Source organism: Lottia gigantea (genome assembly GCF_000327385.1).
Source record: "Lottia gigantea unplaced genomic scaffold LOTGIsca_383, whole genome shotgun sequence".
In the NCBI taxonomy this organism is placed as follows: domain Eukaryota; kingdom Metazoa; phylum Mollusca; class Gastropoda; family Lottiidae; genus Lottia; species Lottia gigantea.
The window spans coordinates 24,904-42,832 of NW_008709306.1; the positions used below are offsets into that span (position 1 = coordinate 24,904).

Genomic DNA, 17,929 nt, shown 5'->3' on the forward strand with positions numbered 1-17,929 from the left:
CATCATAATCATAATCATCATCATCATCATCAACAACATTTTCATCATCATAGTTATCATCATCATCATCATCATTACCATCATCATCATCACCATTATCAATCATGATAAATCACCATAATCGTCATCATCATTATCATCACCATTAACAACATTATTATCATCATAGCCATCATCATCATCACCACCACCATCAACATCATGACCATTTTCAATCACGATAAATCACCATAATCATCATCATCATTAACAACATTATCATCATCATAGTCACCATCATCATCATCACCATCATCATTACCATCATCATCATCATGACCATTATCAATCATGATAAATCATTATCATCTCCTCTATAACTTGTTCCAAAATCACTTGCCCTGAACTTTATTTTCGCAGACAAAATTTTCAAATTTCTTTTAGGAAGGAGAGTTTGTAGAAGAAAATAAGATCTATCAGATTCACCCAGCCAGGGAAGAGTCTGGAAGATCAGACAGGACTGATGACGGTCCTAAGAATCTTTACCACAAAGTTTTCAACCGTCAAGAAGGTAAACTAACTTAAGTGAAACTTATGATTATGATTCTAATTCTGTCCAATGGACTGACGACTTGGTTTTTGTTAGCTTTGATGATACTGTATTTTTAGTCCCGGATAGTGCATATATTTCACTCAAAAAGGTGATATTCCTGCCAATAATGAGTCGAGGATTTAAAACTTCATATTATATTGGTTTCTTCCACTGTAGGCCATTTGCATTTCTATATTCATTTTACAAGCTGATAAAGCTAACTTTCTGCATAGTGCATATGATATAACAAATAAATAATGATATAATAAGCACGTTTTCCCTCTCGCACTGTAGATTACCGAAAACCTATGAGAGAAGAGGGCCGATATAGGCGATCAGTAAAAGAATATACTATAGAATTATGTTATATAATTGATGCAGAGGACTTCCAGAAAAGGTAACAAACAAATTCTGAACTTTGCGATAGGGCACTGTCGCACTTTTATCCAACCCCTCTCCGTTGAGCTTATCGATCTGATGGTTGGCAGAAAGGTAATTATATCTGTCTTAAATATTCACTGCAAATTTCAGACAACCATAACACTTCTTACATCTACAGAAAATTGAAGAACGACAACTCCATACGTGCCGAAATATAACGTAAAACTACCTTTGATGTGTAAAAGGTCTATTTCGTTATCCCAATAAAATGGAGAGCAGTGATGTATCACTAAGTCTAAAGCAGTTCATTAGCTCCTTATATACAAAAACAAGGTAAATTCAAATACGGGTTTCTCTTTCAGGTTTTTACCCAGAAATAATAATGATGAGGATGAAGCGGTATCTGATGCCAGGATTTTTTACAGTTACGTTTCAGAGCAGGTATGTTTAATCTTTTTAACAAAATCTCTCGCGCTTTCTTCACAGCGCCCTGTGTCCATAGCATTGATTAGCCCTATAATGTACGGAGCAGTAGAATTCAAAACTCCAGTTCATTAGTCCAATAAGATACAGAACAGTAGGATGTATAAATCCATTTCATTTCATTAGTCCAATAAGGTACAGAACAGTACAATATAAAACTCCATTTCATTTCATTACTAAAAACATAAAATTCCAAATTATCTTTTCCAGATTCGATTGAGGTACATCAGTACATATGAAGTAGATTTATCCTTTATGTTCAAGTTTGTTATAACAGGTTTGGTCATTTTAAAGGTGGGTATAGGAGAATAACGTAGGCCGAAAGTACCGGCCAAGGTATCTGAGATTATTTGGTTTGTTGAAAATTGTATGCTCTGGCATCAGGAACACTTAATAGCCTACTAACTATAAAAGGGATTGTAAGGAGATTTTCCAACCATTGGCACAATTGGAATGTCCCAAATAGAAGTCACAGGTGTCCTCGACACATATAAACCTCTAGAAAACCTCTTTATAATCCCTTTAATGCTTAATACGATCGGATTTGTCATTTTCACTTTTCTGTACATCATCTATATTATGGTTTATAAACTACACTGAAGCATTTTTGTTAAAATTTTCTCTACACAGAATCGTTCTGACTCAGAGTTCTTGGAGGACCTGGTACAGAAGGGTACTAACCGGGGCATTGTAGAGTATAATGATGGACTGGACGCTGCCATTGAGTGGTTGTATATCCATGAAAATTCCTTACCCCCCAGCGACCACTATATGTTTTTTACATCGTAAGTATAACCCCATCATATCCCATTCAGAGCTCATTTTGTATAAGGAAAGAACATATTGTTTCCAAAAGAAAACCCCCAACAAAACAGGCTGTTGTATATGTAGCAGAATTGTCCGGTACCAAATTTCATGGTGCAGGTTGTTAGAAACCATTTATATTCTCTATCAAATCCTTTACTACAGGTATGATCTGGCAGATGTTGAAGATACAGATTCATTGGGTAAGTTCCATTTCCTTAAATTTCATCAACAATGATCTTTCCACTACACCACTATTTATGGGACGACTAGTCCAGGCTACTTGGCAATGCTCTACCATCGTGTAATGGCTAAATGCATTTCCTAAGCATAGAATTGGCAACTTGGGAAGTATGCATTTGGAATATGAGCGACCACTTGGAAACTCCTTGTATCTTCTCATTTCCACCACCTTCGCTAGTTTCCGCGAGTTGAACATCCACGAGCAGAGTTCTAGTCTCAAAGTTGTATATGTGTATTTTTTACCTACAGGTTTGGCCAATCTCGGAAGTATGTGTCTAAGAGATGAAGACAACTATCCTTTATCAGCTTCCATCATAGAAAACGGCTTTGATGCTAATGTCGGGGCTACTGCAGCCCATGAACTGGGCCATTGGTAAGCAAACAGTTGCTCTTCCATGTCCTTTCGATCAACCTAGTAATATATTCCTGGTTTTCCATATAATAGTGTAATGGAATAAACAATATCAGCAATATTGAATAAACAGTCGAACAGTGGCATCAGGTGTTCCAGAAGAGCAAATATGTTTCACCGATCTCTTCTTTGTTGTTGCATTGGGATTGAGCTTGAGGAACGAACCACAAATTAGATTCGACTTCAATAATGTAATATCGAATCACGAATGTAAGGATAATGCATAGAAGATTAGGATACGTTATAGAAAAGAATCGGACAGGAATCACAAACTATAATATCTATAATGAATTACGAACAATTTTCAGATCAACTACACATGACATTATCATTGTAATACTTTCTTCCTACAGTCTAAACGCCGACCATGATACAGACGCCGGATGTGACGACGGAGATCTGTATTTGATGTCGGAGAGATCCCTACATCCTAAGAATCCAGAACAAGCTTCCAATCCTTGGAAGTTATCAAATTGTTCCGTTCGAGACATGTTGCTATATCTGTGAGTACTGGAGATTTGACTTCTCGGGGAGGGTTTGTAGTGAAGTCGGTTAGAGCGCTAGATCTTTGCGTCATGTGTTTGGTTTCGAACAAACGATCTATGATTGTAATACAGATCGTGTTTGACCTTCAGTAAGACATCTGTCCCCCTTATTCCAGTCGACCAAGCAATGAATTGGTACGGATAATCCGGTAAAGATCATTGCCAAGAGGTTTGGCCAAGAACCAACTGGTAGACATGAAAAAAATGGGAAATAGGAGTTCAAATTTTCTTCCGCCGATAACGATAATTTACTATGAAATGGAATTGTAATGTAAATATAATGTTTTTAGACGACTATATCCCATAAATGTTCCTTTATTATTTTCAGAAAAACGGAGAACGTTTCGTGTTTGTCAGACACCAAAAGTAACACTGATTCTCTCAGAGAAATGCAGGTCAAAGATGGCGTATATTACAGTCTTGGGGAACAATGTCGCATGGCTTTTGGCGCCGGGTCACAGTTTTGCCAGGTATGTATATAATATTCAGGCACGCCAAACAATCCAGGGCTGAGTTTCACCGCCATGCCATTCGACCCGACCAGATCTAACGAAGTATCAACAACCAAACCTACAACCACCAACATCCAATTTAAACCAAACCCACTACCAACTACTACTACTACCAACAACTACCTAGTTTGCAATATCAGTATCCGCTGGAAGCGAACGTTAACTTGTTATCTACCAACCATCCATGCTATAGGCTATATTGTATTGGGATGAAAGTGAATGAAAGGATGAGGGTATATTCTAGTTAAATCCGTCTCTTTGGGATTTCCCATCCTATCCCATCCCATACCTTATCTACGATTATATCCCATCCTTATCTTATCCAACCTTTGTCTTATCCCACCATATCTCCTATTCTATACCATTACTACCATAACCTACCCAGTCCCCAATGTCTTATCCTATCCGTTCTATTGTTTGTATGCTTTTTCAGGGAAAGTACACGAACCCGGCCAGTAATGCTACTTTCTGCTATAAAGTTTACTGTACAGATTCTAAGGGAAAATGTGAACCAATTTTTCCCAGAGATTATACCAAGTGCGGTAACGATCATGTAAGTTTTACTTTTTCAGGTGGGCGGATTATAATCTGATGTACATAGGACAAAGTCCATATTGTTTCTAGGTTTTGCTTGCATTGGTGATGCTTTTTTCAGTTTTGACAAGTAACTTACGGTGTGTTCCATAGCCATCTTACATCGCAGAAATATACTTCAGATGAGTTTTATTCTCAAAAACTTGGACGTGGAAAGAAGTCCTTACAATATAGAGCTACATTTATTGTTCTTGCATTTCAGTGGTGTTATAAAGGAGAGTGCATCAAAGGTGAGTAGGCCTCAGTAGAATGACCAATTATGGGAAAGAAAAACCTTAAAGAGGCCGTCATATTGCTCGATTTTTGGATTTTACTATCCCACATTTCGTTTCGTTATCAAGATACTTGTTCCACATAACACTTGTGATTGGTTTAAAATAACGTCATTAGAACGATACTGTGGTAGAAAGCCTGTTAGATTACGATAGACACGAAAATTAAAATCTGATATAACATCATAATATTGGTCTCAGTAAGATAGATGATCGTCACGATCTTTAAACCTTCATCTTTTCTTCGAGCCTATCTTTCAAAGAAGTCATATAGCAAATAAAGTTGCTTTTTTTACTGCTTTTCTGAATTATAGCTTCTGCAGAAGATTTTCAAATGGAATTAGAAGGCGATGACACCGAAATTGACATACCGCAAGATACAGTCGAAGTTCTTTCCCATGTGAAATATACCAAATCATCACCAGGTGACGTCATCGTCTTTAACTACCAATGGAATCCAGAGTTTGCGGATTCTCTTTTTCATTTTAACATATCGAGTAAGTAGGCAAATGTTTCATATGAAAAACCATTTCATGAAAAACCATTTCATTTCATTAGTCTATTAAGGTACAGAACAGTAGGATATAAAAATCCATTTCATTTCATTAGGTGAATAAGGAACAGAACAGTAGGACATAAAACTCCATTTCATTTCGTATTTTCCAGACGGTCGAATAACTGTGAAAACTGGTGCCTTATTCAACATAACGGAAGCGGAAGTGTTCATTACAGCAACAACCAATGAGACGTATACCACGCTTCCTATTAGCATAATGATATATATTTATAACGAGTCGTATACACCTAAATTTGCTCAAGAACGGTTTGTGGTACAAGTGACCAGCTTACAGATGAAGAGTGCAGAGGTAAGCATGAATTGCGTCCCTTGGTGCAGTTATAGAGTCAGACACTTGCCCACTAGACTAGAGATACGTGGTTTGATCCCGATGAAAGATAGCACTGGTGGCATCTTGTCAGTTCGATGGAGGGGTCGACATTCTTTATCATTCGAGTTATCCCCCTTAATCAACAAGTAAGGGGAATTTCAATAAGACGCACTTGATGATAAAAGAATGTATATACGATATACTGAGCACAATCCCTGTAATTTGGGTTAGTTGTAGTTTTTGACTATATGCATCATAAATTTCGCCTTTTTTTTCTAGAAAGCTTTGGTTGTGATGTCCGACGTTAGCCAGCTTTTATTAGAAGGGGACCAAAAGACAGACTTTAAATTCCTATTGCAAAATTCTCAACATTCCAACTTAGTTCGTCTAGACGAAAAGCAGGTGATACTGGACGCAGAAAAACTACGACAAGAAGGGTTATCGAACTTTATTGTTACTATCGAAGCCATTTTTAAGAATATCCTCAGTAATTTTACAACTGTAGAATTCATTTTTGACAAGTCTATTGAGGACTCTCCAAAAGAAGTAAGTAATCTAAGAAAAGTCTTGACTTCTAAAGAAATAGATCATCAAATGCATCACTTCAACAATGAACTATCAAAGGTACAATTTACAGGATTGTAGCAACGCAAATATCATACATGGATGCTCCTTGGTACAGAGACCTCGACTTGAGATAATGGCAGTTTTTCTGTGTTGAGATTGCTATCTCACGAAATCCAATGGACTGTTTGCTATTGTATATCTCATCCCTCCTACGTCTAAAAAAAACCCTCTAAATTTCTTTATTTTTTGTTATAGAAGAACAACCACTGGTTGATTCCAGTCATCATAGTTAGTATTTTTGCTGTTGGAGGTTTCCTCATCTTCGTCATCATTCAAATACGACAATGTCGAAATCCGTCCAGTCCAAAGTAAGTGACGTCTGGTTAACCACCAAAATTTATTAGTGATAGGTGTTGGGAGATCTGGTCAGAAAGCTTATATATTTGGAACTTAAATTTGACCCAGTAACACGACACACTTTGGCTTCGTTTTAGACCAATCAAATGCAGTGAAAAGAATCAAGGAATCAAACCGGACCATCATTGCTTCTGTAATATATCTGGTGGACTAGTGAGGTCGAGGACAACTTAGTCAGACCTCTTGATTATTCCACACCCTGTGGTTTGCATGACTAATGTTTTTATTCATTTTTTCAGCTTCGATAAACCTTCGTCGCCTCTACCAACATTCAACCCGACCACAGATGCTAACGATGGAGGCAATCTTTCGCCCGTCTTTACGCCTTTGTACAACAACTCACAAGTGCTCAATGGGAGGTCTTTTTCTGATTTAAGGCAAGTGGTCTACCGTGAAAGTTCCGGTAACGCTCTGCAAGAGCACTTTTATGAAAACCATCGATAAATGCCGAATGATGGTCTGGTTATTAAAAATTGATACTTATATTTTTTATGTACTGAATATATTTTATTAATGTTCTTTTGTGACAAAGTTTATTTTTATAATACATTTCCTTTATAATAAAATTTACCACTAAGTGTTCAAATAAATTCTGTATCGAATGGAACCGTGAGTAATCGAGGTGTCAGGTACATGATTATCAGATACAGTAGGTAATACTTGAGGTATGGGTTTCAACACGAACTGCTGTTTGGACTACTGAAGACCATGTAGTGTTCAATAAGGGGGAGCCGATAAGGACAGAGAGGCATATTAGTCTTCTCTTTTCGGTTCATTAATGTCGGGGATCTCTTACACAGTCTGTAGCAAATTGGGTTTGGTTTATTAACCAATCTGAACAACCAGACAGAGTTTTCGAAATAAAATCACAATAATCCAATGGTTACGCTTTACTTTGTAATATACGTTAGAGCTGAGAAGAGTACTTCGGACTAATGCTTATTAATAGAATGTAAACAGTCCTCAAAGGGCGACGAATCGTCAGCGCATTTAGGTAAGCAAGAACTCGAATTTCGGGAATGATTTACTGTTTTTTAACTTCATATAGACTTATAAACGTTCACAGGACTCTAATAGAGACAGAGTGTAAGAATTCGCATTGGAATGCGTTTTGTTAGTACAGAAAATTTATCGTAGCCTGTATAGACTTTTAACCACCGAATAATCCCAACACTGCCTAACAATGTCCAGAGTTTTTTTGTTAATCCGAAAAGTCTATTTAAACTCACTATCTTTAATTGTATTAGGCTGAAGCTTGTACGTGCTATACATCACAATATTAATGTCATAATGCACTTTGAGATATCAATTTATCACACCGTCCTTTATAATAGCCTTGTATTATCAGTTTGGGATTGGGTCATAGGGTCAAAGTCTATTACATTTGGCCCACTCGTTTACAATTTCGGGGGCCTTTTGTTTATTTACCCTGTGTTGTTAAAAAACCTTTAGTTATAAAAGTAAGTCTTCTTTGTTTGTTTTGGAAATATAGAGAAGTGTGGCGTAAAGTTTCGTTTTATTTCATTTGAAAACTCATTTCGAGGTTTAATCAGCCAAGTCACTTATCTTCTATTCGTATTTCATGAAATGGAGAGTAGAGTGTAAAGCTCCATTTCATCTCAAAAGAATGGCAGCACGAGAAACTCTTTTTGGAGGTTTAATCAGCCCATTTATAAAATATAATACATGCTACTTGGCACTTCTATTCTCATACTTAAAGCAGCCCCATGTGCAACTTTTCAGACCAAAGACTTTGTGAAGAAGACCTAAAATGGCAACCTTAAACCAGAATCAAAGTTTTAACCAAAAGTTCCAATACACACTTGACCATACCAGACTCACTCCAGAACAGAGACAATTTTACGAAGAAAATGGATTTCTGGTCATAAAGAAACTGGTTTCTCCTCAAAAATTGAAACTATATAGGTAGGTCAGGTATTTCATATTGCACTTAAAATATCAATTGGTAATTTTGATTGTGATATGTGCCTCTAAATATTGATTGCTTTGCCAACTAAATGCTAAATTCTCACCATCACTTCATAAAGGGATAGCCGTAAGAGACTTGTTACCAAGTTATTTGCTTTACAGGGGCGCAGATCTATAGCGCGACCGATACCTTTCAACCAATCAAATTTAATGTCAAGGCAAGTCCTCTCAGTGGCGGTCCGACATTTGTACTGATCACATGATATGATTGACGAAAATATGCGCACGATAAAATTCGTTACGTGTGCCCCTTCGTAACGGCGCGTCTGTGAGTGGAGATGGGTCCCAAAATGAACGAATGGTCTTCCTGTCTCTCAACCATAATTTGTTGGAATATTGCGCCGCAGGCGCAAAATTTCGGCACTTTTTGATGTTCTCGGATGCCAAATTGTGCCTATTTTACGTCCATTACATACATTCTACTCAACCAAGCTTCACAATTAGTGAAGGGGACACAGGATATCATGTCTCCCCCAGGTTTTCTGACGGAGGGAACATGTCCCCCTGTGACCCCATGATCTGCGCCCATGTTGCTTTACCAATAGTTCAATTTCAGATGCCTATGTGACTTTACAAAATAACAATCTAGCTTCTAGTTTGTCTACAACATAACCAGTGAAAGTGTCTCCTCAAACTGACTTTTGAAATATGTATCTATGTATCTACTTTATCATTTTCAGTGACAGATTTGAAGCAATCTGCAGAAAACAGGTGCAGGTACCAGGAATGGTGATGATGCGTGACATTGCCATAACAACATCAGAATTTATTCCTGGAGAGAAGGCCATTGCTAAAGTTCAGGATTTCACTCATGATGATGTTCTTTTTGAGTACTGCTGTCTTCCAGAGGTAGGTCATACAGTTGAAAAGTATAAAAGCATGTACAGCTGAAGTGGACACATGAGGCCCTTTGCGATTAGTTTTAGTGGAATTGCAGGAACCACAGGCGTCTGATTGAAAATTGATGCTATCTGTGTCCCGAATACACATATTTTTTTTTTGAAAACCTCTTTACAATGCCTTTAAGATGCGTGGTATTTCAGATTGTTGATTATGTAGAGTGTTTCACTGGTCCAGATATTACAGCTGTTCATACTATGTTTATTAACAAACCCCCAGATACAGGTCAGTTGTCTCCCTGTTTCAAAGTTCAGTTACTATATATTTGCGAGCATAGAACGCTCTTTTTACCCTAAACTTTGTGTGCTATTGTTGAATTTCCAGAGGTTTCCCTGTCAATTTTAACAGTCTGGTAAACAAAACCAAACAACAAAGTATTTTACAATAGATATACCAAACACTGTTACAGACTATCAGAAATCGATGCGTAGCTTTCAAACATGGCCACATGGTGTTCCAGGAGAATCAGGGTGTCAAGATTAGCAAAGGTTTCATGCCAGTGCCACTGTACTTATAGTAAAGGTGATTTTGTATTTACCCATTCTGATTACAGGAAGTAAATCATCCAGACATCCCATGCATCAGGACCTGCACTACTTCCCGTTCCGACCAGCTGATAAGATCGTGTGTTCTTGGACTGCCATAGTTCCTGTTAATCGACAGAATGGTTGTCTGGTAGTGGTTCCTGGAAGCCATAAAGGAGAATTACTGCCTCATGTATACCCAGATTGGAAGGTAATGACTTTGAGCAGATTCCAATTTAATTTATTATTAGGCTAAAGAAGATGGAATAAGTCTTTGCATTGAAGACAATTTGCCAGGACAAAGGATACCCGCCAATTCTTACTTAATTTTGACACTGTTTCAACACTGACAGGGGGAAACAAGGATGAGAAATAGAAAAATCTTGATAAAACTGCACAATTTCATGTTGGAGAGCAATTGCTGAGGTCTCTGTAGCATCAGACTAGATCTTGACAATTTTCTTACATAAGTCCTATATTGGAAACACATGTTGGAAGCATGGTCTATTAGCTGTCCTTATGAGGAATGTGTTTCTGAGATGAGCTCTTGCTAATTACAATTTTAACTGCAGAACGGCGTCAATAAAATGTACCATGGAATACAGAATTATGATCCTAACCAACCTCGAGTACAACTGGAAATGGAGCCTGGAGACACAGTGTTCTTTCACCCCATACTGATACATGGCTCTGGCACCAATAAAACCAAACATTTCAGAAAGGTAACACACTTAGACTTTAGGATCCCAAGCATTCCTGAGGGTGCATTAAGTCAAGAGAAACGTGATGAGAAAAACGTGATTGGGGGTCGTTGTTTATCCTAGAAAATTTTAATAAAAAAAGTTTGAAAAATACAGTAATCTGATTGGATACTGAAACGCTATAAAATCAATTTTAGTTACTGACCAATTAGAGAAGTTTGGCAAGTGCGTTGTAGCGCATTATATACACAAATATACGGTATTAAGAGCTCCCATTTAATGCACAAATTTCATTTATTCTCTTCTAGAGTATATCTTGTCATTATGCAGCCAGTGACTGTGATTATATAGATATCAGTAGTCTGTCGACTAAGTATCTGGCCCAGGAAGTTGCAGAGATAGCAAAGAAGAGAGTGGGACAAGATGTTGATATATCCTACCAGGTACAGTCTGTTAAATGCTTTTATGTTTGTGAGAAATGAAGTGGGGGTACAAATCATTTGTCTAGGGGACATTTACACCCACCCCACCCACTCTGTGAATCCTTCCCCGAGTAACCAATCCTCATCATACAGGCAATGTGTTTTTCAGGATCTTTGGAGATTAAGAAGTAGAAGAGTAAAAGGAAAAGAGGATCTTCCCATGAGCAGATTATGAATCGCCACATCTTTTAAACTGGGGCCCTATACGCAACACTTTAGGGTCTATTGCTAGAATCAACAACCAATTATAATGAAAATCAAAAGATCCAATGAACAACTTAGAACTGGGGCTTGGGAATACTTCTAGGGTCTATTGCAAGAAACAACAACCAATTATAATGAAAATCATAAGATAAATACAACAAATTAGAGCCGGGGGCCCTATTTAAGGAACAATTTCAGGGTATGTTTTCAGAAATAACTAATGATAATCTTAAGATCCAATGAACAACTTGGAACTAGGGGCTCTATTAGGAACACTTCTAGGGTCTATTGCAAGAAAGAACAACTTATAATAATGAAAATCAGAAGATTCATTGCCAAGGGCTTGGTCCAGAGAATCAAATGATTATATTTCAGGACAATTGAAATTGAAAGTAAATTGAAAGTGAATTGAAATACACTGATATGTCAAACACTGTGATTAATTTTAAATCCATTGTCATTAACCAATCGGAAGACTCAAACCATTCCGAGTCCAGTTTCTGTGAATTTTCTCCAGGTCTTGCCCGAATTCAGGAACAACTTGAAGCATTAATTGTGATATATATCTTAATTATTTTTTGTTAACCAGGGAAAAGTTTTCTTCACAAATGCTAAGGTATTATGAACTTTATAAGACACGAGTTAGTAATATATTGTCACAATGAAGATGGTTAGATGGGTAAATGTGTGAATTTAAAGCCTAATGTTAATTTTTCTTTGAATAAAGATTACCTTTACACGGAAAGGTGTTTGCCAAGAGTGTTGTTTGCCAGGGAAGGTGTTTGCCAAGAGTTTTGATCAAGAATCAGCTAGTGTACAAGATCAAATGCGATTTGACACTGGAGCAACATTTCTAAGATGACGCTTTAGGACCTATCCTTCTGGTCAGGGAAACATCGACAACAGACTATTTTAGGATCCTCTCCGATACGACCTTGGATACCGCCCCTCTTAAATCTTGGGATGGAAAGTTTAAATTTGGAATTATATATAAGAAATACTATCGTGGGACAATTTATCCCAAGTTTTTCCGAGGAGCGGGGGCCCTGGAATCTAATGCCTTAGGGCCAACTAGTATTTGCCCTCAGACGGACTAACCATCGACCCAATTCATCGTATCTCGAATACGAATGCGGGTTTTGACATTGTCTTCGAGTAAGTATGACGAATGGGGCGTGGTTTGGACACGATCCGTCCCAATTGTGTTTCAAATAACTACACAATGCAAGGACAAGATGATTTATTTTCTTCTTGGAACTAAATTATTTCACCTCGCGTCGCATAGAATGGGAATCTGAAATTGAAAGAAGATTGAAAATTACCAAATCAATATCAGAAATTTGCGATGTTTCTATGGTGATGTTGAATTCACAAACCATATATCATTTGGTATGCGGACACTCTGAAAGTCGGATTAACAGACAAAATTACCAAATAATCCACGTCTAACACGTCTTAAGTATATACGAACATTTAATTACTTACACACCTTTAGTTTATTCAAATTAAAAAAATTAAACCGTATAAGTCCTCTATCTATGCTTTCGTAACTTTGTCATTTGTACAAAGTTACAACCTTTACTCCCCAGAGTCAAGATAACTTGGCAATGTGCTTCCTAAATTGCTTGTTTTTGCACCACATTGAACCTAATCTGCATGATGCTGTTCGTAAACGACTCAAAGGGCCGTATGCAGCGCTCTTACCTTGACTAAAGTTGAACTTTGGCTAAAGTCGAACTTTACAAAGTAAGGATTAAGGGTTTGATTTTACACATTTGATAGTCAAATTTAATTTAAAAGATCGTTCGGTGCATACTTAAAGTTCGACTTAAGTCTAACTTTAGTCAAAGTTTAGGTAGAATACGCGCGTTGCATATGGCCCAAAGGATACTTGAATTAGTCGGACCCATTTGCCTTAGAATATGTTGGACTCTGCCTTAGCTACATGATGCTGTTCGGAAACACCCCTGGATGAAAATAAATATCCTTTACCTACTTAAAACAAAAATAACTCACCAAAGTATTTAGGCTGCTGTCACGGGTGGTACTGCAGGTGATGCTGCTGCAGGTGCACCTCCTGACATCAAAGCCATCAGCATTGCCATGAGTTGGTCCAATTTAGCGGTCATTGCGGCTGCAGCTGCTGCTGCGTCAGCACCACCGGCAGCGTCAGGACCACCATGTCCATGGCTATGACCATGTTTACCATGCTTGCCCTTCTTGTGTCCGTGTACTGTGACCAAAACCAAACAGGCTACAAACATCAACAACAGAGTAATCTTTCCCATTGTAGTATTGGACGATAATGCGTAATACAACTTCAGCACAATGAATTAATGATGATGACTTGATGATGATCTTGAGTCTTTTATACACAATTCACATATAAAAATATGCCTCATTATGCAGGGCATCTGTTATTTCTCAATATTTAAATATGAAAAAAATTCAAAACGTATTTAAACCAAACATCAACAGTTTTTAAGAGTGATTTTGAACAAAAACATGGGTGGTGTTTGTTAAGGCCTACATTCAAGTTCTCATGTGTTAAATTATGCTATCGTATACACGTGTGTCCATAGCAAACCATAAGCTCCTGTTAATTTTAGCCTTCAAATTCACGTATGTCCAGAATTATCCGCGTTTGAATGTAAAAATGGCGACTCGTCATTTTAAGATAATCTGTGATATATAGAAAAGACATAGACACAAATAGTGTGTAAAATTCTAGTTTGAAGTATTTTTAAAGGAATTATGCGAAGAGTTTTTTTACAATTCCAGTACCTCTGTAGACTATTTGACACTCAAATAAACCCCCGAAACTGCCACTTTAACTTGATTTATTAGAGGAATTAAAGACTAAAATAACCCACTTAAAATGCCGCATACGTCCCTTTAAGTTAAAAGTGTAACAAGATATGCAAATTGACAACTGCTACAGTACTCGGTGCGACACACACCATTAACACCATTGCCCCCAAAAAGAATATTTACTAATTGGTAATAAAAAGTCTAATTCGATGGGATCCTTCACAATCGACGATCTTAATTTGTGTAATTTTTTTTATGTCAAATGTATTTAAGCAAATTTCAGTGGTTGGTTGGTGATTGAACGTTTTGTACCTTTGAGGCTTGGCCCTATGTATATTATTGATTATGTTCCGAGGGCATATACATGGGTGCTTGATATGCAACTACAGTCGAGCCCATCGTATCCCGAATACGGGTTGTAACATTTTCTTTTTAATTTCAAGCAAGTATGGCGAATGGGTGTGTGGTTTGGACACGTTGAGTCGGCCAGATAAGATGAGTTTTACGCCCTACTTTTCTGCACCTTGTGAGCTAATGAAAACGGGCAACGCTATGCTAGGTACGATGAGTGAAATTTTGCCAAGACAGCGACATTAATCTGCTCTTTTTCGATTTCCAACTGTCGAGGGATGTTTAATATACACATGCCCAGCCACCAGCACACATCCGAATGTCAGACACCCTACTATAACTGTTTCCAACTGTCTAGGGATTTATAGTGTACACAGTCTGTAGCACACGGGGCCTCGGTTTATGATGAATCAGCCAAGATTTTTCGCACAACCAATGTAACAAATCGTTTACAGTTTCTAGATATTCCCCAGGCGCTCTTGCAGCAGATTCTGTTTTACGGAAACTGCGACGATTGCCGATAGCTTTAAATGTCGGTTTCCATTCGGCAGTTTCCGTAAAGTTGAATCTTAATTTGCAACGAATGAGTCGATTGGTTGTAGCAGATCATGTACCTGAGATCCAAAACCATCCTCCCAACGACGTGAGCTAAGTTCCAGTTTCTAATATGGGACAGGATTCCCAAATCAATTCCACTCATATATATACTAAGGGATTTTGATGCTTTTCTTCAAGGCAGATATAGGACTGGAATAGGAGGTGGGCAGATCCTTTACCCGTCACCCAAAACCATCATATAGAGGAACACCCTATAATTTCAGAGACAAAGGATTGGGAGGAAAAACTAAAATAAAATTTTTCAATGGTTTTTATTTTCTTAATTTTCATTAGAGCACTGCCAATAAGGAAGCTGAAATGATAAAACAGAAAATTAACTAACAAATATCTTAAATAATGAAAATATACTGGGCTTCATAGGAGACTCCCTGTGCGCCCTAGTAACTTTTAGTAAGCTTCGCATATAACACATTTCCATGGCTGGAATGAGCTTAGCTTACTGTCCCAGGTTTTTCTGAAACATATGGAGCAAATAAAATGAAGGTCTAGTCTTACTTTGTTGCACCTTATTGGTCCTGGTAAAATAGAATAATACACATGAATGTACGAATGTATAAAATAGATAATAAATATTTAGGTCATAATTTGAGTGGTTAAGCTTTTATTCAACCGTTACAGATAGTACCCGTTACCGATAAGCTGCAGAAAGTAGGACGTAAAACTCCATTGCATTTAATCTTGAACCCAGTAAAGGAGGGGGGGGGGGGGGGGGGGGATGTTGGGACAAAATTGAAAACCATACAAACCTAGATTTTGATTGAAACGTCGGAACTTTGAATAATTCAAAAATGTTTTCTCTTGCCATTTAAATGACCAATCCATATCTTATGAACTTATAATCCTGCTGAAAGTGTAATTTAATCCCTGGAAAAAGCAATATTCAAATCCAAAATTAAAGCTGGGCATGCTTTACCAAAGATAGTGGACCACAGCCATTTACGCCCTTCATAGCATCCGGATGGTAAAAACGAAACATCCATTTTAAATTTCATCAAAATCGGTTGAAAACTAAGAGTAATAGCATATTCAAGATTATGAGGCAAGGGCAATAACTCTGCTTCTAACGGTTGAAAATAGCTCAAATTCTTACCTGATCTTTGTTTTATGAATATGTATACACATAACGAATTTCATTTGATTCCATCAAAAAATCTAGCTTTTAGAGCGTTTACAAGCAAATGTTGACGGACCGACGGACGGACAGGGGTGCCGACAATATACGTCCACATTGAGAGATGTGGGCGTAAAAAAGGAACACGGAAACAGATCAGAAACAGCACGAACAGTACAACTAACTAGACAATGTCAAGTCTAGTCTTTCCGTTTTAATCATGGTCCCATTCATATATATATGCAAGGCATCTGATCCATATGCTGCCCATAACAGTAGAAAAGTACTATACGCCTACGACCAACGCAGCAGTACAGTAATATACGCCTACGACCAACGCAGCAGTACAGTAACTAACGCTTACGACCAACAAAGCAGTAACATAAGCCCACGATCAGAAGCACAGTGACGTACACCAACTACCAACGGAGCAGTAACAATCTAACGACCAACGGAGTAGTACATACGCCAATGAGAAGCATGGCAGTAAAATACGCCCACGACCAGCAGCACAGTAACATACGCCTACCACCAGTAAGACCACTAGGGATAAAACATACGCCAACGATCAGCAGAACAGTTACATACATCTACGGCCAACGGAGCAAATGAAATGAATGGAGTTTTACGTCCTACTCTTCTGCACGGCCAACGGAGCAGCTACATAATCCAACGACCAACGGAGAAGTACATACGCCCCCGACCAGCAGAGCAGTAACATACACCCAGCGTCAGCAGAGCAGTAACATACGCCAAAGATCAGCAGTACAGTAAAATACGATCAAGATCAGCAGTCCAGTAACATACGATCAAGATCAGCAGTCCAGTAACATACGCCCAAGATCAGCAGTGCAGTAATATACGCCCAATATCAGCAGTGCAGTAATATACGCCCAATATCAGCAGTGTAGTAATATACCCCAAAGATCAACTGTGCAGTAACATACGCCTAAGATCAGCTGTGCAGTAACATACGCCCAAGATCAGCAGTGCAGTAACATACGCCCAAGATCAGCAGTGCAGTAACATACGCCCAAGATCAGCAGTGCAGTAACATACGCCCAGGATCAGCAGTGCAGTAACATACGCCCAAGATCAGCAGTGCAGTAACATACGCCCAAGATCAGCAGGGCAGTAACATACGCCCAAGATCAGCAGGGCAGTAACATACGCCTAAGATCAGCAGGGCAGTAACATACGCCTAAGATCAGCAGTGCAGTAACATACGCTCACGATCAGCAGTGCAGTAACATACGCCTAAGATCAGCAGGGCAGTAACATACGCCCAAGATCAGCAGGGCAGTAACATACGCTCACGATCAGCTGTGCAGTAACATACGCCCAAGATCAGCAGGGCAGTAACATACGCCCAAGATCAGCAGTGCAGTAACATACGCCTAAGATCAGCAGTGCAGTAACTTACGCCAAAGATCAGCTGTGCAGTAACTTACGCCCAGGATCAGCTGTGCAGTAACATACGCCCAGGATCAGCAGTGCAGTAACTTACGCCAAAGATCAGCTGTGCAGTAACATACGCCCAGGATCAGCAG

General features: G+C 38.3%; 2 protein-coding genes across 2 annotated transcripts in view; both read left to right on the top strand.

Moving 5' to 3' along the window:
• Positions 1–7,275, top strand: part of LOTGIDRAFT_239598 (hypothetical protein) — a gene marked incomplete at its 5' end in the record, with an annotated part of 11,947 nt that extends 4,672 nt beyond the window's left edge. Inside the window, 16 exons of the mRNA XM_009059332.1 lie at positions 424–550; positions 866–968; positions 1,315–1,393; positions 1,646–1,729; positions 2,066–2,220; positions 2,405–2,442; positions 2,732–2,855; positions 3,248–3,397; positions 3,768–3,909; positions 4,385–4,504; positions 4,748–4,775; positions 5,132–5,314; positions 5,484–5,683; positions 5,984–6,250; positions 6,527–6,639; positions 6,928–7,275. Of these exons, the coding sequence (XP_009057580.1) occupies positions 424–550; positions 866–968; positions 1,315–1,393; positions 1,646–1,729; positions 2,066–2,220; positions 2,405–2,442; positions 2,732–2,855; positions 3,248–3,397; positions 3,768–3,909; positions 4,385–4,504; positions 4,748–4,775; positions 5,132–5,314; positions 5,484–5,683; positions 5,984–6,250; positions 6,527–6,639; positions 6,928–7,132 (2,118 nt within the window). The 3' untranslated portion in view covers positions 7,133–7,275. The remainder of the gene's footprint in view (positions 1–423; positions 551–865; positions 969–1,314; positions 1,394–1,645; positions 1,730–2,065; positions 2,221–2,404; positions 2,443–2,731; positions 2,856–3,247; positions 3,398–3,767; positions 3,910–4,384; positions 4,505–4,747; positions 4,776–5,131; positions 5,315–5,483; positions 5,684–5,983; positions 6,251–6,526; positions 6,640–6,927) is intronic.
• An 849-nt stretch (positions 7,276–8,124) lies between these two features.
• Positions 8,125–12,230, top strand: LOTGIDRAFT_202643 (hypothetical protein). The gene is made up of 8 exons (XM_009059333.1): positions 8,125–8,148; positions 8,432–8,614; positions 9,358–9,526; positions 9,721–9,802; positions 10,131–10,312; positions 10,674–10,823; positions 11,111–11,245; positions 11,394–12,230. Exons 2-8 carry the CDS (start codon positions 8,460–8,462, stop codon positions 11,457–11,459), a joined length of 939 nt encoding a protein of 312 aa, XP_009057581.1. The 5' UTR covers positions 8,125–8,148; positions 8,432–8,459; the 3' UTR covers positions 11,460–12,230.
• Positions 12,231–17,929: the final 5,699 nt, after the last annotated feature.

Coding starts and splice junctions, on each gene's coding strand:
- LOTGIDRAFT_202643 (XM_009059333.1), top strand. CDS start 8,460: ATGGCAACCTTAAACCAGAATCAAAGTTTTAACCAAAAGTTCCAATAC. Junction 9,803..10,130: donor TAACAAACCCCCAGATACAG/GTCAGTTGTCTC, acceptor TTCTGATTACAG/GAAGTAAATCATCCAGACAT. Junction 10,824..11,110: donor AAACCAAACATTTCAGAAAG/GTAACACACTTA, acceptor ATTCTCTTCTAG/AGTATATCTTGTCATTATGC.